Source organism: Hipposideros armiger, unplaced genomic scaffold (assembly GCF_001890085.2).
Source record: "Hipposideros armiger isolate ML-2016 unplaced genomic scaffold, ASM189008v1 scaffold_113, whole genome shotgun sequence".
NCBI lineage: Eukaryota > Metazoa > Chordata > Mammalia > Chiroptera > Hipposideridae > Hipposideros > Hipposideros armiger.
Genome location: NW_017731463.1, coordinates 2,562,951 through 2,587,932, shown reverse-complemented (window position 1 = coordinate 2,587,932; position 24,982 = coordinate 2,562,951). Strand labels below are relative to the sequence as shown.

Here is a 24,982-nt window from a genome sequence, read left to right as displayed (position 1 = left end):
CACTATGCTGTATACCTGAAACTAATATAGAATGTCAACTGTAACGGAAAAAAAAACCACCTTTTTCTTTTCTCAGAAGTCAGCGCCATCGTATTGGCTTCTATGCAACACCAGGTAGCAAATCCTTGTTCGCTAACATGAGCGTGAATTCGATTGTTTGGGTGGAATTTGCTCTGGAACAAGTATTTACTGGAAGTTATTCCTGCCCTACATGGGTCCAACCATGTTAGGGGATGTGAACCTTTCCTTTTTGATAAGAAGAAAAGCTGTCATGAAAAGAACCCAACCCAAGCCTAGAACACAGCAGCAAAAGGAATTTTACCAATTTGCGGGGCTCTGCCAACATTTCCAGCAGTTATGAAAAATAATGAATTCAGCCAATAAATAATCCTACAGTGGAATGGATGCTGTGCTGGGGCTACAGAAGTGAACAAAGCAAACACGGCAGCTGCCCTACTGTCATTTTCAGCAAGTGGGGAAAGGAAAGCAGGTGAACACTTGGCAAGTGATGGGTGTTTAGTTCTTGTGTGCTATTGCTTTAAAGAGTCCTGGCCTGAGCTTGCTGTGTGCTAGTTGTGTGATTGAATCCTTCTGAGATAAGATTTTGAAGCAATAAAATGTCAAAACAGGAGCAGCTAAGAGCTCAATAATTACAATTGAGCAACCTGGCTAGATTTAAAGCATCTCAGGAAATAGGGTTCCTGCATTTGAAGAACTTTTTATTTATTCTTCCAGAGAAGGCTGTGTTCCATAGTCTCTTTTGAAGAACAGAGCACTTTTCTACCCACCTGTTGGAAGTTGACACCAAATGGTTAAGGCCTGACTGGGGTCCTGCGTCTGCTCCTCCGAGCACTTTGCAGATTCCTCTAGCATGGAGCTGCTGGAACCAGGAGTGCTTGCAGCTTTCCCCTCTTCCTTCCTCTCCCAGGCAGATTCTCCTCTCTGATCGGAATAGCAGCCGAGCCTGGACAGCTTGGAGGTGTGTGGAAGTCGGCGCAGTGCCTGCGTCCCCTGGGTCAGCTTGAGCTCTCGCCATAATTTCATTCCACAAGCAACAAAACCCAACTCAGCTTACAAGGGAAACAGGGAGAGAGAGGTCATTGAATGTAGCAGTCCTCGGTATTTATTTACTAAAATGCTGAATGAGGGGCCCACCTTTGTAAGAGGACATTCTAAGGGAAATTCTGAGATTGTGAGCTGTAGCTCTTTCTCTTCCCGCTCGGTTTGGCTGATTTCCAAAGCATCCAGGCCAGCAATTGAGGGACTGAAATATAATCAGTGGCGATACATTTGCACCACATGAAACATTCTCTGTCGCCAAAGGCTCCAGTGGCATTGGGAACAGCATACCAGCAACAGCTCCTGGCTGCCCGGCTCTGCAGGGAGGGGCTGTTGGATCACAATGGTAAGAACCCCGGAGTTTTCGCAGACCTGGTTACCTGGGAGAGAATATTAGCAGGTGCTGGTGAAAATGAATGGCTGTTGGTAGCAGGAGGCTGACAGTCCCTTGAGCTCTGGGGCACTGTCAGTTATTCACTAGAAGGGCAGGAACACCCTTGCCCACCAGAGCACTGATTTTTGAAAAATGATTCCTTTTGTGTCAGGGGTCATGCTGTCTTCTGGTTGATAAGGACCGTTTGCTGAGCTCTGCCTGGGAAGGACTGTCCCACGGTGACCTCAAATGCGAGCTCTGATGAACGCTGTTGCTGAAGTGTCTGCTTTCCTCGGAATGTAATTGTAATGCTCAGGAGACCGCTTCAAAGACATAACTGCCTGTTTTTTGGGTGTTTTCATGTGGGGGTACCATGGTTCTTTTCTGATGAGTGAATTGTCATAGTCTGGGCTTCCTTGCAGGTAGGATGCATTAAATATTACCGGAGCAAACTTCAAAATGATTTTTTTTTCTTTTAAAACTATCATATGCAGGCAGCGAGGACAGGAACCCGTGTTTTACAGGAAAGTGTGTTGTGACTTTGGTGGGAGGAAGTTTGTTGGACTCACTCTGCAAAACAAACAGAGCCAGGGACAGGCACGCCTTACTGGAAACATGAAGTCTTTGGACCAGGCGTTAAAATTCGCCATGGGAGTGAATGACTGTGTGCTTAGCTCCCCGTGTTTCTCCTCCGGGTTCCTCTTCTCCATCACCCTTGATACGGGGGAAGGGGCGGTAGGAGGAACTGGTCTAACAGTGAAGCCACTAAACGTTTTCTTTAAGGAATTAAGGGGCGAAGGACATTGGTAATAATAAGATTACATAACATTTTAAGACCTATTACTGTACGGAGAGAATGCCTGAAATACACTTATTTGACTGCACAGCTGATGTGTGGGAAATGATTATTCTGCTTATAATCCGGATGAATGAAGAGAGTGCTGATGAAGGGAATGTGGGAATTTATAGAAGTAAGTCTGCCTTTCCAGCAACTTAGAAAAGGGGACAGTAGACGCCTGATTTATGAGACTACTTCATTTCACTTCCTGCCCTCACCATCCATCCTAGATCACCCACTCATGAGCAAAAATACCACAGAAATAAAGCAGCAAAGATAAGGGTCAGATGTTTTTCCTCCTTAATTGATATCTGGTACCATTTGTCACGTCATCCATTTTAGAAGCTCCCCTGAGCTGTGGAAAAGTCACATTAAAGACACTCATTTCTCCTGAATCAGCAGGGTGGGTACAAATCAACCTGTCCAGCCTGAGGATTCAATGGGACCCCTTAGTGCTTTGAAATGTTTTGCCTGATTTTTCTCAGGCATAATAATTCTTTACTTCTCTTTAGTAGCCTGAGAACATTCCTTTAAGGATTAGAAAGCACTGGGCTGAACTACAGATTAGAGTCCCCTGCCAGCACACTTTAAGTTAAGCGTGGGCACAAACGTAAGCATAGTGATAATCTTGTATGGTATTTCTGTATTCCAGGGAGAAAGCATGGAGCCAGTCCAGGGCTGAGATCACTTAAATGCAGTATCACAACCTGATGAAAGTGTATAGACTTCCACAGGAGCGAACTTTCCTTCTGATTTGGAGGAAGGGATGAAACTAAGAGAATGAAATTTAAAAAAAAAAAAAAAAAAGGAGAGGGGAGAGAGGGTGACTTCAAGCCATTTGCATCCAGGCCAGAGTCTGGTTATTTTGATTAACTAGAGAGTGGGAAACAATTATTTCATTGTTCATTAAAACAAGAGCTTTGCAAACACTGACATGGTAACCCTTTTGTAGAGAAGACATCCTCACTAGTAGTTTAGCAAAGGGAACCGCATTTTGGCTTTCCTGTTAGTGACAAGTCTGTCCAGCAAGCAGTGGGTCAACAAACCAGTCTGTATTGTAAGGGGAGTGAATCTATGGATTTTCCTTGAGTCCCTTCCACCATGCAAAGGAAACCAGTCTGTTTCTGACCATGCAAATGGGACCAGTTATCTCACTTATCCAAGAAGAAAGACACTCACTGTGTTTAAAACCCTCTCCTTGACCTTATTAGAGTCAGGACTTGCTGGGCGTTATAACAAATAACCAGTCTGACTTGGGCTCTGGCCTCTGATGGCTTTTGTTTTGTTTTGTTTTAATGACAAATTTAAAGGAAGTGCAAATAATGAAAGCCATACCACATTATTACAAACACCTTAAGATTATTCTAAAAAAAAAGGAAAAATGTTGGCGTTTTCAAATAATATTTTACAAATATGTAAGACATATGTGCTGGGTACCAAGTGTTTTAAGCACTTTAGTGATCGTCATCCTTGCTTTCAAGCAGATACAATTATTATCCTGGTTGACCTGAGTTAAGGCACAGAGAAGTTAAGTACTTTCCTAAGGAAACACAGCCAGTAAAAAGTAGTGCCAGGATGGGAACAAATGCAGGGCCCTTACTTGTTAAACCACCTCACATACAACCTTCTAGGATAGAGAGTAAGGAAAGCCAGGCCAATCCTTCAAAGGCCCAGCCCCTAAAACTTCAAATAACCTTGGACTTCTTTCCTCCTCATGTCTGATCTGTTCCCCAAACAGATCTGTTCTTTCTTCTCGATGTCACCTGTTTTGGTTTCCTGTCATTTGCATACTGGGATATTGTGATTTGTAATCTGAACTGTATATTTGGTCTTCTTCCCTGTTTCTGGAGCAGAGCTCCTAAAACCCTTGGAATCTCCTAAGTGACGAGAGCAGTCAAGGTGTCTTGCTAATGAGGTGACTTTTGGACAGCACCTAAGGATGGGGGCTGGTTAGAGGGTCAGAGCTTCCAATCTCACCCCATCCTTTTGTCTTGGGAGAGGATATGGGCCGGAGGTTGGACCAGTCACCAATGGCCAATGATTTAATCATGCCTATGTAATGAAGCCTCCATAAAACCCCACATGGGCTTGGGTGAGCTTCAGGGTTGGTGAACACATGGAGCTGTGGAGGAGTGGTACCCCTGGAGAGGGCATGAACACTCCTAACCCCCACCCACATACCTTGCCTTGTGCCTCTCTTCCATCTGGCTGTTACTGAGTTACATCCTTTGACAATAAACCGGTGATCTAATAAGTGACATGTTTCTCTAAGTTCTGTGAGCCATTCTAGCAAATTAATTGAACTCAAAAAGGGGTTGTGGGAACCTCTGATTTATAGCCACTTGGTCAGAAGTACAGGTGACACCCTGGGCTTAGGACTGGCATCTGAAGTGGACGGATGGGAGCAGTCTTGTAGGACTGAACCCTTAATCTGTGGAATCTGATGCCATCTCCAGGTAGATAGTGTCAGCGTGAGTTGAATTTTTGGACATCCAGCTGGTGTTGGAGAATTTCTTGGTGTTTTGTGTGGGGAAAGCCCCTTCTTCCCTCCCCCGCCCCCACCTCCACCATGTAGAAACTGTGTCCTGGAACCTAATTTACATACCAACACCATAACTCTTACCTTATGTTCCCACTCTGGCTAACTTCCCTTAAACCAACTGAGAGATAGTCTTATGTTATGGAAGGAGAGTGTAAATGTACTCAGACATCGAGTTAAATCTCTGTGTCTCCCACCTATTACTTGTGTGATTTTGGACAGTATTTCTTCTCTTTCACAATTACCATTCTTATCTGCAAAGTGGGAATAATGATTCTTACCACCATCAGGTCATTGTGATAATTACATCAATATGTTTGTGTAAAGAAGAATTCATGTTTGATTAAGCTGGAGACCCTGGCAGAGAGATGAATCAGAAGGAAACTTTTGAAATTACAAGGATTTAAATTAGGATGGTGGGGAGACAATGAAAAAGAAATCAAAGTAGGAGACGACGTCAATGGAAAATTCTTGTGCACTGGCCATTGATTGGATGTGAAACATGAAAAAGAAAAGCCAAGACTCTGGCACTTGAAGCGAGTGGCTCAAGGAAAGTGGATAAAGCTCCGCTGGCTGCAATTCCTACAGGCAGGATGCCTCATACATGATAGCTCCCGTGTGTTGTAGAATGAGTTAAAAAAGACTTAGATCAAGGAAGAAAATGTCTGAGAATCAGAATATGTAACCTATGACTCCTATAGCTGTTGCCCAAACTCCAATAAGGTATTTAGAAGTGAGTGACAATGTAGTGTGTGTTCTGAGGAGAAAACAGAGGCTTAAGATATAATATAAAGTGGTCTTTTGGGGCCGGCCCAGTGGCTCAGTTGGTTAAGAGCTCGCTCAAGAGTGTGAGCAGTTCGATGCCCGGCCCGAGCTGAGCAGCCACTGAGCTGCCAACAGGTGACAGGATGGCTCAGCTTAAAAAATAAAAATAAATAAAATGGTCTTTTGGTTATGTCCTTGAGGAGAAGAAGGTAATTTCAGAGGCTCAAAGGAAGTTCTATGTCTCTACAAACATAGTTCCACAGGTTTTAGAAGTTTGAAGGTGACATGTGGAGGACAAAGTGGATATAGCTGGAAATCACTGATAGCTGCAGTGCAATTTTCTTGGTAATTGATGACCTGTAGCTATGTTGATAAGGTGAATGGGAAGAGGTAGAGGACAGTGAGTGGATATGAAAGCCCCGCCCATCAAATATAAAAGTACATAGACTGAAGGTGTGAGGAATTATATTAATTAGAATAAGTAAGACACTGATTGTCAAGAAAGGGGATATGTGACAATTTTAGGGGATTGAATGTGTTGGTATCTTTGAGTTTCTCCTTGAAGAGGGTGTCAGGAGCATTAAAAATTATAAATTGCACATATCAACAATATAATGAAAATGAGTAGTCTCTCTCAATCATTTTTTTCTGTGGTCTTCTGTGAAGGAACCATACTTGATGAGTTAAAGGAAGTGCAAAGCTGAAAACAAGCATATATGAACTTGGTGCAAATTTTCATCTCATTGGTCAGCCTCATGGGTACAGATAATTCATGATGGAGGCTGGACAGGTCCCACGTGGTAGGAAGACCCAGAGAAAGTATATATGGGATGATGGATAAAATGCCACTGAAGTTGGTGCTGATTGAGCATAACATTGATAGTAAAATCAATGTAGTAGATGGAAAACCTAGAATAAAGAAACTAATTAGCTGGATAACCTAGAAATTAAATAGGTTCCAGGTGGATTAAGGCTCTGGAGAGATGCTCAGAAGATTGCAGGAGAAATGGTATAGTTCAGGTCATTAGCCCTAACTGCAGCTTTACATGCCTTCCTGTAAATGTAGACCCAGGAATAACATCAGAGCCTCCTTAGGTATTTCTCGTTGAGCTTATGATAGTCCAAGTTCATTTCCCCTCCTTTTCACTTTCTTGCTTCAGCACTCCTTACCCAGTGGCATTCCCAGGTACCTGTTAGTGTCTTTGTCTTTCCTGTCTTACTTCCTGTCTTACTTACTGTTTGGATTTAACAATGCAGTGTGTGGATAATCTGCCCAGACATCCTGGACCACTAAGGACTCGACTGCGGGCATCTGCTTATTGGCTCTGTGAAGGGCTCGGATGTCCTAATATGCACCACCCTGAGTCAACCCCCCTTGTTCTGACCCCACCCTAGAAGAAGAAGAGTATCTATTTGGATAAGTGTGGGATTTGGATCTTAAAATTTACTGTGGATTTATAGCTTATGTTACAAAAGCACTTGGATTAATGTCCTCATTTATTTAATTACTGTGCCTACTTTAGTTTTCAATAATGAAATGAAAATAAAGTTAAACATATATAGAAATGTTTTAAGAAATGGATAAAATCCCTGATAGAGAGAAAGGGGGGAAAGTCACATGTGTATATACTTAATCAATCTCATTTTTAATCTAACCGTTATGCTGTATCCATATGATATTGATTGTGACTGACACTATTGCCGATTCATTAGTTTATAGAAAGTACGACTCATTGACATAAGCGTTTGTCATAGCAGAGCAGGCTATACCGTAATATGTTGCTACCACTAAGACTTGCCCAATTTGTGCTTACTGAGCATGGAGATCCTTTGCAAAACTATGTTTATAACTTACGTTTAATAACATTGAAGAAAATGAATACCATTTACCCAATCTAGGACTTATAATCGCCGGTTAAATTTGAGTGAAAGCCCATTTAATGAATAATTTAAATTTAATGAATAATAATTAAAAATTATAATTTTTAAGATACCCAAAATTAAAGATGGCTTAAAAGTGGATTTAATTGGTTTGGGATTAGGTAAGTTTTCTCTCACTGACTCTCTCCTTCATTTGCTTGGATTATCAATTTACTTAAATTGAAGGGTTTTAAGTAAAGCTTTTTATTCAAGCAAACTGAAAAAATGCATCAGTCATAAATGTGCAACTCACTTTTTGCAAAATGAACAGTCTTGTAATTAGCACCTAGCTCAAAGAATAGAACGTAGCTGGTATCTTTGGCACCCTTCGTGTGACATCTTATGTACTCATATATATAATCTATATAACTTATGTAACTTATATGACTTACATAACCCCCAAATCCAGTTTTACTTACTTTTAACCTTTATATACCCTCCTTAATCTTTGTTTTAAAAAAGAAGCAAATAATCCCATTTATGTGGAGTTCTATCAGTAGATCTCTGTGCCTGGGTAGAGATGGAGAGGTATGTGGTGGAATTTGGGAGATATCTTCAAACTTTCTTCTTCATTCTTTTTCTTATTTGAGCAACGCTCTTTGTAAGAGGACTGTGCGCCATTTATGAAAATGTGTAAGCAGTTTTTTAAAGGAACTATGATGTTTCAAGTAAGCCTTTTTAGTGTTCTATGATGGGTCAGCTTTCAAATCACCTGGAGGCCAAGTCCACGTGGTACTTCAGGGCCTGGGCGCAGAGGGGTTCAGTGGTCCCATCAGAGAGTCTCGTAATGTCAGCAGGAGGCGGTGGGCGGGACCCTTCACTCATGCCTCATACTGAAGCTTAAGGCTGAGCTGCTAAAAGTACTGGAAACCATTGGAAATGGCAGAGATAAATTATAAACAGCGAAGATTAAACTATGTTACAAGCTAATGATCTGTATAGCCTTGTAAGAAATAAGTCTAATCAGAAATAATTTAACAGGCTTTCTAGGACTTTCCCACGAAGATATGTCTGATGCTTCAACTTGAGCAGAGGACCAGTTATAAAGAGTTGCCAGGTACAAGTGGAAGCTCCCTTGGGCCCTCGCGGAATATGGGTGTGAAGGCTCCTGTACTATGCGTGGCCAAAGTAATGTCTGCCTGACTCATTTTTTTCTCAAAGCTTCTCATTACTATTCACTTCAAATGTGTCAGAGTAATATACTCTCATGCCCTCTAAAGTCAGGAAATATAAGTTCTTGTTTTCATATGAGGAAACACAGAAAGGAGCTGATGACTCTAAATCTAATGGTAGCCCAACATGTAACTGACAAAACTAAGACAAACTTAGTGAACCCAATTAATTTGTTAAGTTTGTTTTTCTCTGGTGATAAAAGAAACACATGGCAATTGCAGAAGATTCATAACATGCTGGAAATAAAAGTCAGGTCATTCAGTGTGTATATATGACTGTTTTACATATATCATTCTAGCCTTCTGATATACGCGCTCACTTGCACTCGTATATACACACCACACACACACAATTTTTACTAAAGGCAGTAGGTTAAATCTTTTTTCAGTTATATATTCCCAATATCCTGCATTTTGCTTCATAGGACTTATCACTATTTTAAGTTACATATTTATTTATACTATTATTTGATTATGTCTTCTTCCCCAACAGACTATAGACTGTCATGAGTGGGAACCACGTTGCCTGTCATAACCTTGATGGCTAGAAGAATGCATGGCATATAAATATTAGTCAAAAAAACCAAAAACAAAATATTTCATTTATGTGCATAAGTAAATATTCATTTATGAATATTACTCATAAATGTGCTATTGAGTCCTGATTTTTAAATTTAGCATATCGTCGCAATCACGCCATGCCAGTGCATATAGCTGTCTGTCATCCATCACCATGACACTGATGGCGTGTCCAATTTTTCTGCAAAATGACTGTGTATAATAATGCCGAGTGAGCATTTTTGTACATTCAGGTTTAAGCGATTGCCAATCCGGTTCTCTTGCTCTTTCGCTCATTCAACATCAAGGGGATAAATAACCTGATTCTAAGGGTATTACGCACAGTAATGAACAGAGCAGTGGAGGGCAGCAGAGGGTGAGAGGAGGCTGGGGACATGTTTTCAGAAATTGCACAGTGCTCCCTGCTCAGCCTGTGGACTGGGGCGGGGGCTGGAGCAGAGGAAGAGAAGCCTGTGGGGGAGCCCAGCAGGCCACTCGCTCCCCCTCGTCCCTTGTGGCTAAACTCTCGGGGACTCTGAAGTGTGACAGCTGGGCCACCTTGAGAGGCATGGAGTCTGTACCCACCTCTGCTGTTCATACGGTCCAGCTGGCCCTTAGGATTGGTCAAATATGTGGATTTCAGTCAATGGCTTAGAGCTTGTACCTGGTTCTCAGGTTAATAACCCCCACTCTTTTAGTCACTGTGCATTAGGTACTGATGGTTTAGGAACACAAATCTGTCTAATGGCGTGTGGGCAGGAAAGTGATGTGGGCCCCATCCAGGCCTGTCCGCCTTCCCACGCTTATGCCTCCAGGTGCTTCCCTGTTCTGCTGGCTGAGTGTTCCTGTCCAGGGTTACTCGGGAGCCCCATGTTGAAGACCGCAAAGATGCCATCAACCTGGGTCTCAGGATGACCCCATTGAGCAAAGGCGCACCCTCCCCATATGCACTGACTTGGACTCTACATGTGCAGAAAGTACACTCTGCTTGTCTTGGAGTCATTCTACCATTTGGTCTCTTCGTTAAAGCAGTTAGCAGTGAGCTAGCCTACTTTTATCATGTTCCTACTAGGTTTGGGGCCCTGTACCAGGTGGTGGGGATACAGTGATCAAGGTAGACAAAAGGAGGATGTAAGAAAACCATAGAAACCAGGATGGCATTGCAGATTCCTCTTCTAAACGTGTTCCCCTTGCTTCCGTGAGTGGTGAGGAATTTCCAAAGAATTCCAAAGAATCCCAGAGATCATGTTCTCATTAGGTGAGGACTATCATGGCCTTAGGCGGGATATGCAGGTTTGGGAGAATGCCCTTGCATTTTCTCAAAGATCTCAAAAGCAGAGATTTGTACTTAGTGGCCCCAAATGTCTTTACACTGATTTGGCACCTTTTGAAGCCTTTAAAGATCAAAGGAAAAAATATAATTGACTGATCCAAAGGTCTTCAGTAAAGCTGGCAGGTATTATTTTTCAGTTTGAATTAATCCTTGTGAAGTGGGAAGTTAGAGTGGAAAGAGGTAATTCTGTTTTTCTTGTCTTAATATCCCTTGCAACATGGTAACATCATGACTTTGGTTTTTTGTTGAAATTATAAATTTATCTACGTTACAGGTTAGAATCTTAATCACAAATATTGTTTGTATCCAAGGCACAGAAACATGCTGAAGCCAACTTAAGTTAAAGAAAAATTTATTATGAGCAACCAGGGTGTCCTAAACCCCCACAGGAAGTACAGCCATCTTTCCTGTGATATTGGACCCGATTGTGGAGAGGCCTCCAGAAATCAGGTGGCCTCTTCCATCTCTCTCTCTCTCTCTCTCTCTCTCTCTCTCTCTCTCTCTCTCTCTCCCCCCGCCCTCCCACTCCCTCTCTCTCTCCACATCTCTGCTTCACAATATCTACTCCATTCTCCTGTTTATCTCTGAAGACTCCCACTCATAGCTCATCATTAATAAATTAATATATAAGACTGCCCCTCACTGGATACTCAGCCTTAGTCTATGACTGACATGTCTGTGCTCCAATGGCAAATCCCCAGCAGTGAGCATCAGGATTCACACCCCATCCCTCTATTTGTTGTAAACTCTGATTTAAGCAGCCATGTTTAGAGGGCAGGTTGTATGGCCCAACTCCCACCTAACATAGGCCATGTGAATAGTGAGAAGGAACAGCGTCAGTACAAATACAAAGATTCACATGCCTGCCACCGTCCATGCTGAAGCCAGCATTTGCACATACCCTTCTTCCAATCCACTATTCTAAAGATACTCTCTTAGCCTAATCCTACTGATGCCCAAACAGCCATCAATAGTACCACGGCCTCCCCACCTGGAGATCACCCCAGTGGACCACATATACCTCAAGCATCCAGGGGAGAATTTGGGGCTGATTAAAAAGTTCTTTGTTAGTATCAGACTCCATAACCAAGAATACCTAAGAGTGCTCCAAAGCTCTTACAGCTCATTGCACTATTTTGCAACCAGTGGATGACCTACATTCCCCTAAAATGTAAAAAATGTAAAAAATATAGGGAGAGGAGAAAAGGAGTGCGATTTTAAAGTCTTCCTTTTTAAAATGATGAAGGCGGTAATACTCCTCTATAATAGCACCATTTATCAGTTAATGAGTCCAGAGCTTATACAGGAGGATAGTGGTGAGAGCATGACTTCAGATTTGAATCCTTTCATTTGATATGAACTTGACCAAGTTACCTAACTTCTCTGTGCCTCAGTTTCTTTAGAGTCATAACTACCTGAAAGGGGAATTGAGAGTTAAATGAGTGAATATTTGCAAAGCACTTAGAACAATAGCTGACACACAGTAAGTACTTATGTAGATGTTTGTAAATTTACTAAATTCTTACACAACAGAGAGAGGAAAGTACATGGTGAGATTATGTGAGTCACAGAGCATCTGTTAGTCACTTCCTCCAAAGGGAATGGAGAGTTGAGGTGGGTTAGAAAATTGTAACCATTCTAGCATCTGCCCACTGGGAAGATTCTGCTAAGAGGTTTCTCTGGCATCTTTAGCCATCTCGCCATCCAAGGCCATTGGGGAAGTTTTCCCCATGCACGCCTCTGACCTTAGTCATGATTTATTCTTAAGCTTGAGAACTGGCCAAGAAGCTAGGACTCTGAATTCTTGCATATAATAAGCTCGTGAATAATAATGATAACCCTGGCAAATAACAACCTTGGGAACCTTGTGTATAATAATAACCCTTTATGTATAATAAAAAAATAAATATTTGGATTTTGTCCCTGGTTCCTGGCACAGAGCTCCTAAAACCCTTGGGATTTTCCAAGTGATAGAAGCATCTTTTGTTATTTATAAGGCGCTCCTTTCCACCATATCAGAGTTTATGCTACTGAGGTGATTGATGGCAGGTCCCCCCGCATAGCTTCAGGATGGGGGCTGGTTACCAGAGACACCAAGCATTAGAATAGAGTTAGAACTTTCATTTCCATGTCCTCCATCTGCCCCTCCAGGAAGGAGGGACCAGAGATTGAGTTCAATCACCAATAGCCAGTGATTTAATCAACCATAACCATGCCTATCAAATGAAGCTTAAGTAAAAATCTCTGAAACAAAGGGGTAAAGGGAGTTTCCAGGTTGATGAACACATTGATGTGCTAGCAGGGTGGCATGTCCATGGAAGCTCTGTGCCCGCCCCCCAACCCACAACTTGTTCTAATCATCTTTTTTATCCGGCTGGTCCTAAGCTGTGTCCTTTATAATAAATTGTAGCTGTAAGTATAGTGGTTTCCTGAGTTTTGTCATTCTAGAGAATTATAAAACTTGGAGGGGAGATCATGGGAACTCCTAATTGGTAGTCCACCTGCAGAAGTGCAGGTGGTTTGGGGGCCCCCTTGGTGGCTGGGATCTGAAGTGGGGGCAGTCTTGTGGGACTGAGTCCTTATTAACCCATGGGATCTGCATGAACTATAGGTAATTAGTGTCAGCATTGAATTGAATTGTGAAACTCCCAGTTGGTGTTGGAGTGACATATCTGAGTTGTTGGAAAATGACACAACGCCTTGTTTGAGGCAAGCTTAGATTTTATCTCCAGACTTGGAGTGTGGTTTCTTATGCCTACTGGTCACTTAGTAAGCTCTCTGGAGGGACATACAAATACAATACCATATCGACCCTCCCCCAGTTAATTTAGATTTAACCATGTGTGAAGTTCGTGCTGTCACTGATCTTCCTCCAGCCCCAACTAAATGTGCTCACTGTAAGCAGAGCATTTTGAAAAGGTACAGATCTTGGAGATAATGGAGTACCTGAATTTCATGAGGATACTTAGAACCCAGAGGGTCAAGTGACTAATCTAAGGTCATCTGTAGCCTTCTAGCCATGGGGTTCAATGTTTAGAATGCCTAGTTTAATATCGTGATACCCCATTCTCTCTTGCTTTCTCCAATCATATGTTTTCTAGGAATTTAGCTTCATAACCTAATGAGGCTCCTCTTCTTTTTTCTTTTAAATTCCTGAACTTTATAGAAAATTTCTTAAATGTACTAGAAATCTCTGACCATGTCGGGGTGGGTAGAACATGGTGTAATCACTTGATGGTCCAAACTATAAGAAATGTGTTTTTTTTTAAAGCTGAACATTGACACAAATAAATGGAAGGGCATACTGTGCTCATAGATTGGAAGAACTAATATCATTAAAATGTCAATACCACCCAAAACAATCTACAGATTCAGTGCAATCCCTATGAAAATACCAAAGGCATTTCTCACAGAATTAGAACAAATGCTCCTCAAATTTTTATGGAACCACAAAAGACCCTGAATAGCCACAGCAACCCTGAGAAAGAAGAATGAAATTGGAGGTATCATGTTTCCTGATTTCAAGCTATACTACAAAGTTATATATATATCAAAATAGTATGGTACTGACACAAAAACAGACACATGGATTAATAGAACAGAAATAAAGAGCCCAGAAATAAACCCATTTTTTTATGGTCAAATAATCTATGACAAAGGAAGCAAGGATATACAATGGGGAAAAGACAGTCTTCATAAATGGTATTGGGAAAACTGGACAGATACATGGGAAAAAATGAAATTGGGCCCCTTTCTTACACCATATACAAAACAACCTCAAAATAGATAAAGGACTTAAATGTAAGACCTGAAACTATAAAACTCCTAAAAGAAAACATAGGCAATAAACTCTTTGACATCCATCTTAGTAAACTTTTTTTGGATATGTTGCCTCAGGGAAGGGCAACAAAAACCAAAATAAATAAATGAGACTACAGCAAATTAAAAAGCTTTTGCACATTGAAAAAAACCATCATCACAACAAAAAACCAACCTACTGAATGGGAGAATACACTTGCCAATGATATATCCGATTAAGGGTTAATACCCAAAATGTATTAAAAAACTCATATCCAAAATATATAAAAAACTCAACATCAAAAAAAAGAAATCCCATTAAAAGATGGGCAGAGGACCTGAATAGACATTTCTCCAAAGAAGACAGATGGCCAACAGGAACATGAAAAGATGTTCAACATTACTAATCATCAGGGAAATGCAAATCAAAACCACAGTGAGATATCTCACACCTATCAGAATGGCTATTATCAAAAACACAACAAATAAGTATTGGCAAGGATGTAAATCGGTGCAGCCACTATGAAAAACAGTATGGCGAGTCCTCAAAAAATTAAAAATAGAATTACCATCTGACCCAGCAATTCTATTTTTGGGTATTCATCCGAAGGAAACAAAAACACTAATTTGAAAAGATATATGTACTGCTGTGTTCATTGCAGCATTTTACAATAGCCAAGATGTGGAAGCAACCTAGGTGTCCATCGATAGACGAACAGATTAAGAAGATATAGTATATATACACAGTGGAATATTAATTGGCCATGAAAAAGAATGAAACCTTACCATTTGTGACAACATGGATGAACCTAGAAGGTGTTATGCTAAGTTAAATAAGTCAGACAGAGAAGAACTAATACCATATGATTTCACTTAATGTGTAGAATCTAAAAAAACAAATGAACAAACAAAACAGACTCATAGATACAGAGAAGAAACTGATGGTTATCAAAGGGAAAGGATGTATGGGGATGGGTAAAAAAAGTGAAGGGGATTCAGAGGCTCAAACTTTCAGTTATAAAATAAATAAGTCACAGGGATGTAATGTATAGCAAAGAGAATATAGTCGATAATATGATAACTGTACAGTGACAAAAGGTTACTAGAATTGTCATGGCGATCTCTTCATAAGATGTAGGTGTATAAACATTGAAACTTTACACCTGAAACTAATACACTGTTGTGTGTCAACTATACTTTTTTTTATATATTTTATTGGGGACCAGTGTGTTTTTCCAGGACCCATCAGCTCCAAATCAAGAAGTTGTCTTCATCTAGTTGTGAAGGGCACAGCTCTGTGAACCATGCGGGAATCGAACCGGCAACCTTGGTATTATGAGCTGGAGTTCTAACCACCTGAGCTAACCGGTGCCCCTCAACTTTACTTTAATAATTTAAAAAAGCTGAACATGGGGGCCTGCCGAGTGGCTCAGTTGGTTAAGAGCTCGCTCAAGAGCACGAACTCTGAGCAACAGGGTCTCCGGTTTGATTCCTGGCCCGAGCTGAGGTGCCGCTGAGCTGCCAACAAGTGGTAGGATGGCTCAGCTAAATAAACAAACAAACAAACAAACTAAAAAAGCTGAACATTATGTCAGTGACAAGGCACATAGACAATGAGAACTAAAAACAAACGGTACCTGAACTTGTACACAAAACCCCAACCCCCCAGGGTGGACATGTTCTAAACTTGGGTCAATAAACATTAAATATCTTTATAATTAGCTTGCAGTTGTAGGCTGACTGTCTTCAGTGTTACTTAGTCTTTGTGTTTTCTTGGATAAGAAGCTTTCTCTGTGCACTTGAGCTGTTAAATAATTCACAGTTTCATTGTAAAGATATTTTTATAATAAAGAAGGGGAATTCTTAATTAGAAGGATCAAAAGAGCGATTACATATTAAAACAGCTGCTAATGGAGACCTTGATAAGAAATGACATCACCACTTAAACATTTATGACACACGAGTGGGCTCTGGAGGTTACAAGGTGGAAATTGCAATTCATCATTTACAGGGCAAAACTGATGACATGACTCTTCATCTTTTAAAGCAGACTGAGTGCCCTTCAGTTGATTAGAGGATGGAAAGTAAGACCTAAGAAAGAAGTCTGAAAGTGGATAGGATCATTTTACTTAGAGAATGGAAGAGCATGGGGCAATTTAATATGTGTTTGAGTGTATGAAGGATTGGTACAGGAGAAGCTAGTAATCACCAAATTTCTATTTCTACCATGAACTCCAAGAGTGGATGGAGTTCTAAGCTACACTGGGGATTTGGGTAAGACACAAGGATACTTTTGTGGTAAGGAAAGCTATTAGGTACTCCGATGGGTTTTGTCAATCAACAGCATTTAAGGGTCCACTGTGCACAGATCATTGTGCTTACTATTAATGGAGGGTTTTTTTTTTTTTGCTTGTTTGTTTGTTTTTGGTTTCGTTTTACTTGTTTTTCTTCTCTACTATTGCTTAAAACTAGGTCACACTTTCTGGGTTGGTTTCCATGAAGTTCCACCTTAACACACAGAGTAGTGGCAGATGATTTCTCTAAGTAATTTCCATCTTATGCGTCTCGTGTCAAGGGGAGAAAAAAATCTAAAAGCATATCAGTCGATTCTCGTTATTTGTGGCAGTTGTGTCCAATGAAGTCAGCACAAATACTGAATTACTGAATGCTAACCTGTTGCTCGCAGAGGAAATGCAGGGTTAGGTTTCTGTCAACTTCTGGTCACAACATTTTCTTCAACCAGTCAACATTTAACCTTGGTCTCCGTGTGTTTCTGTTTAAAGACCCCTAATTTAATATACCTGGTTGATTCATTAACATTGAACTCACAGCCAACAGCCCTGTAACTCATGCCTGAACCAAGCTTGTCTAACATATTTCTCCATAAGGCACATCACAGCCTTCTTGCACTTCGGAACATCAGAAAACACTTAAGCACTTTGCTTGGGACCCATTTCAAACAGTGAAATCACCAACAAAAAAAGCACAAAAATGTACAAACAAACAAAAAATCACAGCACTAAATAGAGCAAGAAAAAGGGCACAATTTTATAGTCTGAAAGCTGAAACAAGAAATTCAGCTTCAGCTGGGAATGTGTGCATTGGATTGACTCAAATTTTTCACCTCTCTGTGAGTGACTGAAAAAGCCCTGCAAGTGTTGATTTTAGGGTGACAAATAAATTGTAGGAAATTTAGTAGGAAAATTTGCAAATATAGAATCTGTGAATAATGAGGATCAACTGGACTGTGTATTCCGATTTTTTCTCCAAGCAATGATCCTTTAATATAAAAAGTTCCCTACTACGCAGCTGTTTAAAAAGAGCAAGCAAATTTGAGATTACATGTAACATGTTTACAATGGATATGTCTCAGAACACCATCCATATGCCCACAGCTCCTATGTTTCTACCCCCATCCCCAGCCTCACCATTTCCTCCAGACCCCTAAATCACATGGCATCCTTGACATTTCCACTTGGCGATAGGCTAGGCAATATCAACCCTGCCGTGTCTAGATGCAAGGTCATGGTCACCTCTGCTCTCCCAGCCTTGCTGACCCCACAGCCTTTCCATTTCAGTAAATGCAGCTCTTACCTTTTCAGTCGTTCAGGTTAGAACTCTCATAGTCATCCTTGAAGCTTCTCTTTTTTCCTACTTTGCACATCCAGATCCTCAGCAACTTCCGACAGCTCAACAGGCACAAGGCATTTTGGAATCTGACCACTGCCCACTATTTTCACTGCTCCACCCTGGTCTGTACCTGCATTGCCTTTTGCCTGGATTATTGTCATTATCTGTTTCCAGCCTCACTGCCTGGAGCTTCTCAGCACACCAGTCAGAATGGTCATTCTGAAATGTACATCTAGCTGATTGTTCCTCTGCCACAGACTCACAGGTGACTTTCCGTCTCATGCAGAACGAAATGGTTGACCAAGGGCTACAGGAGTTTACACAACCTGGCTCTCCCCCTTATTCTGTGACCTCATTTCCTGTCACTGTCTCCCTTGCTTCCTCTGCACAGTGACCTTGCTGCTCGTGTGTGTGTGTGTGTGTGTGTGTGTGTGTGTGTGTGTGTGTGTGGTAATCACACACCTGTCTCAGGACCTTTGCATATGCCCTTTCTTCTGTTTGAACAGATATCCTCTGATACTCACCTGATCTTCCCCTGAGATCACAACTGAAATGTCATCACTTAAAGCAAGCCTTCCTTCTCCCCCATCACAATCACTATTACTCTATATCCTTATCCTGTTTACTTTCTAAAAAAGAATACTAATTACCATCTGACATAATATAGATTTCTGAGACATTGATTTCTTGGTATGAGTCTCTATACTAAATATAAGCCCTCTCAGAGCAGGAACATTTTTCGTTTCTTCACTGCTGCAACCAAGTGCCTGGATCAGTGCCTTGTAAATGGTGGGTGTTCAACAGATGTTTGTTGAATGAGTAAGCGAAACAACACATATACAACAATATCCTCAGTGTATTAACTGGGAAATGTAAGGTGCAGGACACTGTGTTTAGTTTGCTCTGTTTGCATAAAAGGGTGGACAACACAAACACAAACGTATCTGTTTCCTAGGATTAAATATGAATTCTGAGGGCATGCCAAAACCCAGCAAGAATGGTTGCTTCTCAGAAAGCACCTCAAGGGCGAGAGAGAGAAAGAGAGACCTACTTTTCACTGTATACTTATGTGTGTTTTTATAATGTGCGTGTAATATCTTCCTTTCTTCCAAAAAAAAAAAACTAAACTAAAAAAGTTAAAGAGAACATTTTACTTGAAAACGCTCTACTGTGCATAAGCTACATTTTGTGGAAGAATTAGGACTTTAGTGAATACTTCATGACTACGGAAAAAGGCTTTTAGTTTCTTTTGCTTTTGATAATACCTTGGCTGTTTTGTGTACTTTTGATAGCTTCTGTTTCTTATAAGAAAAAAAAAAGATTGACATTTTTGGGTCATCTCGCTCCTTGCCATCTGCCACAAAAAAACTTTGACATGGGGATGACATAGGCACAATGTCAAGTTGGCAACATTTAGAGTGTGGTTTTTTTTAATCCGAAAAATTGCAATTCTGTATCTGAGTCACATTTTTAAATAGCCACCTTTTCCTGTTAAAATCTGTCTTTTGCCTCTTTGACTTTTTGTTTTTCTAAACCCCTGTGGCTTTTTTCCTCTGGTTTCTCCACTTGGGTCTCCTGTACCCCAAATCTAATTTGGAAAATGGAAAATGCCCAGGAACGTGGCCTTGGTCAGCCCTGCCCCTTCCTTTGCTGTGGTCTTCCAGTGGTGCCCACCCCCGGGACGCTGCCTGAAACACTCAGCGACCTGCTGTGCTTTATTTGCCAGCGTCAATTGTCTTGGGATCGTTTAGGAAAACAGAAAATATTATTAGTTCCTGTGTCATACTTAAACCTGCATGTCTTGTGGATAAAGGCCTGAGTTTGGTTGGTGGTCTTAAACTTCAGCTGTGGACAATAGATTTCCAAGACATACCCTCCACTATGAGTGCTGAGCAGGGTACAGGCCACACAGAGATGTGGGTGAAGGCTCCCCACATTACCATGCGGTCCCTTAGACTTCACGAGGAATCTCCTAAATTGGCAGCTCCCGTTGTGACCTTGTCTTATTTATAAGAAGCTGATTTTCTCCTTTGATTTCCAATAGAAATCAATAGCTTATTTCTAATATTCATCCTTGATGATGTCAGTATTTCCCATTAATGTTATTCCATTTCCTTCTTCCTATCCTGCCCAATAGTCTCTGTGGACTTGTGTATATAGCAGATGGATTGAGAAAAATGTAAAACACACACACACACACACACACACACACACACACACACAAATAATATGATGTAAAGTAACCACCATAGTTCCTGTACTTCCTTAGCCACAGTAAGTGGGTGCCCGGTAACTGCTGACCAGCCGTGATGCGGCATTAAGTACAGCATGTAGTTTTATCACCTTCTCAGAGATTCCGTGAATCTCTGCTTTCCTCTTACGTATGCTCCTTTTACATGACTGGGGACATTGGATCATTTCGCGTTAGCTTATGGCAAGCAGAGCAGGCGGTTTCTCTGATTTGTGTGTAGGATTCCTCGGACCATCATGAGGTCCTCTCTCTGCCTGACCCCCCAGGTTGGGATTAGGGTACTTAAATGACTGTAAGCATCCCGTGGTGCAGAGTGTCCCCAAGCCCTCTGATTGAAACTCCCCTAACTTGATGAACTTCTAACATAGTTGTGATTTACTGGTCTGATTTCATTTTCACAGAGTGAAAAAGGAATACCTCAGACACCTGGCTCTCTAGGGCTCTTGGAACCAAAGCTAACACAGCTGGAAGGATAAAAGTTATCTCCAAAATCACCAGACGCTTGATTATTCAGAGATGGGGGACTTTAAGTTCTATTACCCTATTGAAAAGTGAAACCTACCTTTTAGGCAAGTGACAGTCATTGTCGATCAATGATGTTGCTCTTCTTTTTGTGTTTGTTTCCTCTTAAAGTAGCAAAAACAAAGATGTACAGGTATAAATAAGCCACGAGTGTGCAATATAGCAGGATCTTGGTACACCATGAGCGGAAGCCACGTGTCTCATAGTTTGAGATCCAAGTGAGAGTGAAATAAAGAGCTTGGGGGGTGATGTGGATGAAAGATTTAATTGCCATGTGGAACTGCCTTCCCTGCTATCTTAATTCCCTAGAAAAGATCACCCAAGGGGATCTCTTTTCTCCTTTAAAAGAGATCACGCCTCCACAAACCTTTTACAAATAGGTGTGTTCTTCAAAGTCTGTGGGGTGACCCAGACCTGTCTGATGGAGCAGCTTTTAAATCAAAACTGCATTGCTTCGGAGACGTGTAGAATTACTCAGGGCTTGGAGGTGAGGCTTGGGGTTAGCTTGAGGGGACACAGGGCAAGAAGGATCAGAGGAGGAGCTGGGTTCAGGTACGACACCTGCCCCATGCGAGAGAACAGGAGACAACCTCAGAGGCACACTGGAGCTGCTGTGGTACGGGCAAGTGCGCACAATGCCATTTTCAGAGTTCATCTAGACCAACAGTTGGTTAGAGCACAGTGATGGGGACCCAGCACCAAATTCAGAACAAGAAAGTCAGATCCCTGCCTGTGAGTGACTACCACCACTGGGCTTTGGGTCCTGGGCATTTGGGGGCAGGGACCCCATTGTAGCAAGGGGCAGAGCCTACACAGAGAAAGTAGCCAGACACTAGGAGTAGGAGTCAAGTGTGTGTGGTCATGTCTGGGTGTTGTGGACTGAATATTTCTGTTCCCCCCAAAATTCATAGAGTGACGTCCTAATCCCCAATGTGATGGTATTTGTAGGTGGGACCTTCGGGAGGCGATTAGGTTTAGATGAAGTCATAAAGGTGGGCCGCCATGATGTGTTTAGTGTCCTTACAAGAAGAGGAGACTGGAGCACTTTCTGTCCCTTTCTGCAATGGGAAGACACTGAGAGAAGGCGGCCATGTGCAAGCCAGGAAGAGCACCCTCGCCAGGAATCAAACCAGCCAGCACCTTGATCTTGGACTTCTAAGCCTCTAGAACTATGAGAAAATAAATTTTACTTTATGGCCAAATGGTGATTGAAAGATGCAGAAGCAGTCATTAGTCTTTATATAGAAAGAAAACAATGATTTACGTGCCATTGGGGATGTACTGATAAGAAATAAAAATGGTAATCCGTCAGAAAACTAACAAAAATATCTGATACAGTTTTCCTGGGTTGTTACTGATATCTGGGGTCATGCTGATAAATGCTTGAATATATTTTCATTCTTGTTTACAGCCCCTGCAGTCAAACTCAGGCTGCCTATTTGCTTTCCTGTGGGTTAAATTATTTCTGGAAAGCTTGTGTTCTCACTCCTGAGTTAAAATGCAAACATCTTCTGCCAAACTGAAGTTAAACTGCCTTTGGCAGACACTGACGTTGGATCAGCATCAAAGGAAATTCTATTTGGCTTTGAGGGTTATTTGAACTTTTTCAAGATCAAGTTTCCCTTTTCGTGTTAATATTATTTGTGACATCTTGTTTCTCATCAGATGACTTTTTTGGTGGCCCTTCACCTTTGAACTGTAGCTTGTCATTCACAGAGCCATGGCTTGACGCCAAGGTGTGAAGGGACCGTGAGATGTCACCCAGCCTGGCAGGACCACATCTACCTTCAGAGGACAGTGGCTGCCTGTGCCTGAGACAGATTGCTGAGAACTTTTCTTTGTCTGGAAGCCTCACTATACAGCACCGACGAGTAGGACTGCTGGCCCTAACTAAATGGACAGTTTTTTTCATTTCTATGTCATACTTAAACATTTCTCCACCTGTTTTCCCGCATACATTTTTATCATCATGGTGTCTTTCCCTCTGCCCCTTTTCCTCCCCCGCTGCTGCCTCTGAAGATAGTACAATTAATATTAGTACAACTGAAAGTCTGTACAATCGAGAGTTTGGACCACAAGATTTTTTCCAGTGCAGAACTACAATATGAGATTACAAAGTGCCAGGAAAATAGAGGAGAGAGAGTGTGGGTTATGAGAGCAGCCGCTTTGGCATTTAGTGAACAAATAACCTGAAGCTGAGAGCTGAACTAATTGAGGCCATTTAGTACATAAAATGTACTAAAACAGTACATTTTAGGTACTGTTCCCTTGTAACTGTACCTAAAATACTTTTCATTTTAGAATAAATATTGGAAGAGTGGTTGAGCTATTTTTCTCACTAGAGGGTAAATATGTCCTCATCTAGAACAAAACTGTGAGACTCTGCAATTGGTTTATAAGGCAAGACAGTTGAAGGCAAACTAGGATGTGATTTTGGCTTTCGTATCTGTCACCCGCCAGATCTCGGGGAAGTGCCTTCTCATTTATTTTAATTGTTCACTGTATCAAATGGACTAAAATAGTCGCTTCTTGGAGGAGGTCTCCCTAAAGCCTGTTAGAATTCAGTGTGTCTGCTTAAAATGGAGACAGTAAGAAGAAAAGTATTTGGAAGTTTCTGAATTTTTTCTAAGACAAAACGTCCACCACTTTAGCTCAGAAGTTCATTCTCTAGAATGAAGAGAGATTCCAGCCCTGTTTCGATCTGATTATAATTATTTTCTTCCCTGCTCCTCCCATCTTTGCAGCTCACTTTTAGATCAGAGAAAAACTATCAAGAGAAAAACTATTTAGATCAGAGAAAAACTATCAAGAACGTTGAAGAATGTCTGTTAATCAGATTTGCTCGTTAAAGTGGGGGGGGGAAATGGGGGGCGGAGAACTGTTTTAAAGTTCTCACCTGCTTCTGGTGTGGAGAGGTAGCTGGAGACAAGTTTCAAAGGCTCTCTGCTGTCTGGTGGTTCTGGGGGGCAGGAGGCAACAGTTGTGTCAGCTAATCGGTGCCCTGCTCAGCGATACCCAGACTGGTCGAAGAATAAATGTTAAAAAGGAAAGCGGTTTGTTTTCCATATGGGATGGTGGAGTTTCTGCTTTGTAGAATTTCCAGGAATTTAAGATCTGATAGCTTCAAAAGTATGAAGGTGAACTAGAAAGACTTGTTCCCATCTGCCATCGTTGTGCTTTTCACTTTTCCTGCAGTTACATGGTATGCCATAGTTATGTAATCACTGCGGAATGGACTTTTTCGAGACTTCTGTGCTTGTTAATGTACATGACATATGAGAGTCGGGATAGTGTAGAAGACGTGATGCCTCCCTCTGGTCAAAGTATAAAGAAAGGCACCCACGTGACAGTGTTGCTGGGTAATGTTAATAATTTCTTATTAGTAACAATATTGTTAACGTTGACAATACCCCCTGGAGTTAAACTCTAGAAACTTTCTATAGTATCCTTGAGACTTTTGATCCTCAAAATGAATGACTTTCTGTACTGGGCAATAACAATTCTAGTTTATAATTAGGAGATGGCTAACGGATTATTCCCATTTTATAGATGAAGAAACTTAGGACCAAAGAGCCTAAATGACTTGTTCAAGATCCCCAATTAGTCTTGACTATAAAAGCGATGTAGGGTACATTTACTCATTTAGATAATTGGCCATGCTGTCCTGTACTCAGATATGATGCTTCCTCCCCTTCAACATCACCCCGCTTTTATCTAGTCACCCCATCTTACCTTTAAGCTCAGCACAAGGCTCTCTTCCTCTAGAACACCTGTTTTATCTTCCATTTTTCGGATGTATTTGCTTTTATTGTCTGCCATGCATAGCCTCTCCTGATTTTTCTGCTTTCTTAGTGTTGATTTGTTGTGGAGAAAATTGTAGCTGTTCAGTTACTCTTGGTTTGTAGTTGTTTTGAAATATGCTTTATCTGCCCGCCTGGATATGACCTCGCTGTGAACACAGGACTTTCAGCGTTTGCTTCTTTTTGCTCATAGCTTAGTACAGGAAGGCAGAAACGGGGGTGATTTCTTATGTTTACATCTTCTATAGCCAACACCGTACCCCCGAAACTACTCTCTCAGTCCTGTTCTGTGTAGTCTGGGTGTCCAGAGTCTCCTGTTATCTGTCATTGCAAAAACATTTACAAGAGTGTGAGGTAATTTCGGGAAAAATTCAACTCCATTTTTCCTAAATTAAATCACACTATTACCTAGTAAAGTACTGTA

At 41.3% G+C, this 24,982-nt stretch overlaps 1 protein-coding gene across 1 annotated transcript in view; it reads left to right on the top strand.

The window, feature by feature from the left end:
- The first annotated feature begins 1,069 nt into the window (after positions 1–1,069).
- The window catches only part of PLD5 (phospholipase D family member 5), a 207,759-nt gene continuing 183,846 nt past the window's right edge, over positions 1,070–24,982 (top strand). The window contains exon 1 of the mRNA XM_019647599.1: positions 1,070–1,405. Within this exon, the coding sequence (XP_019503144.1) occupies positions 1,403–1,405 (3 nt within the window). The 5' untranslated portion in view covers positions 1,070–1,402. The remainder of the gene's footprint in view (positions 1,406–24,982) is intronic.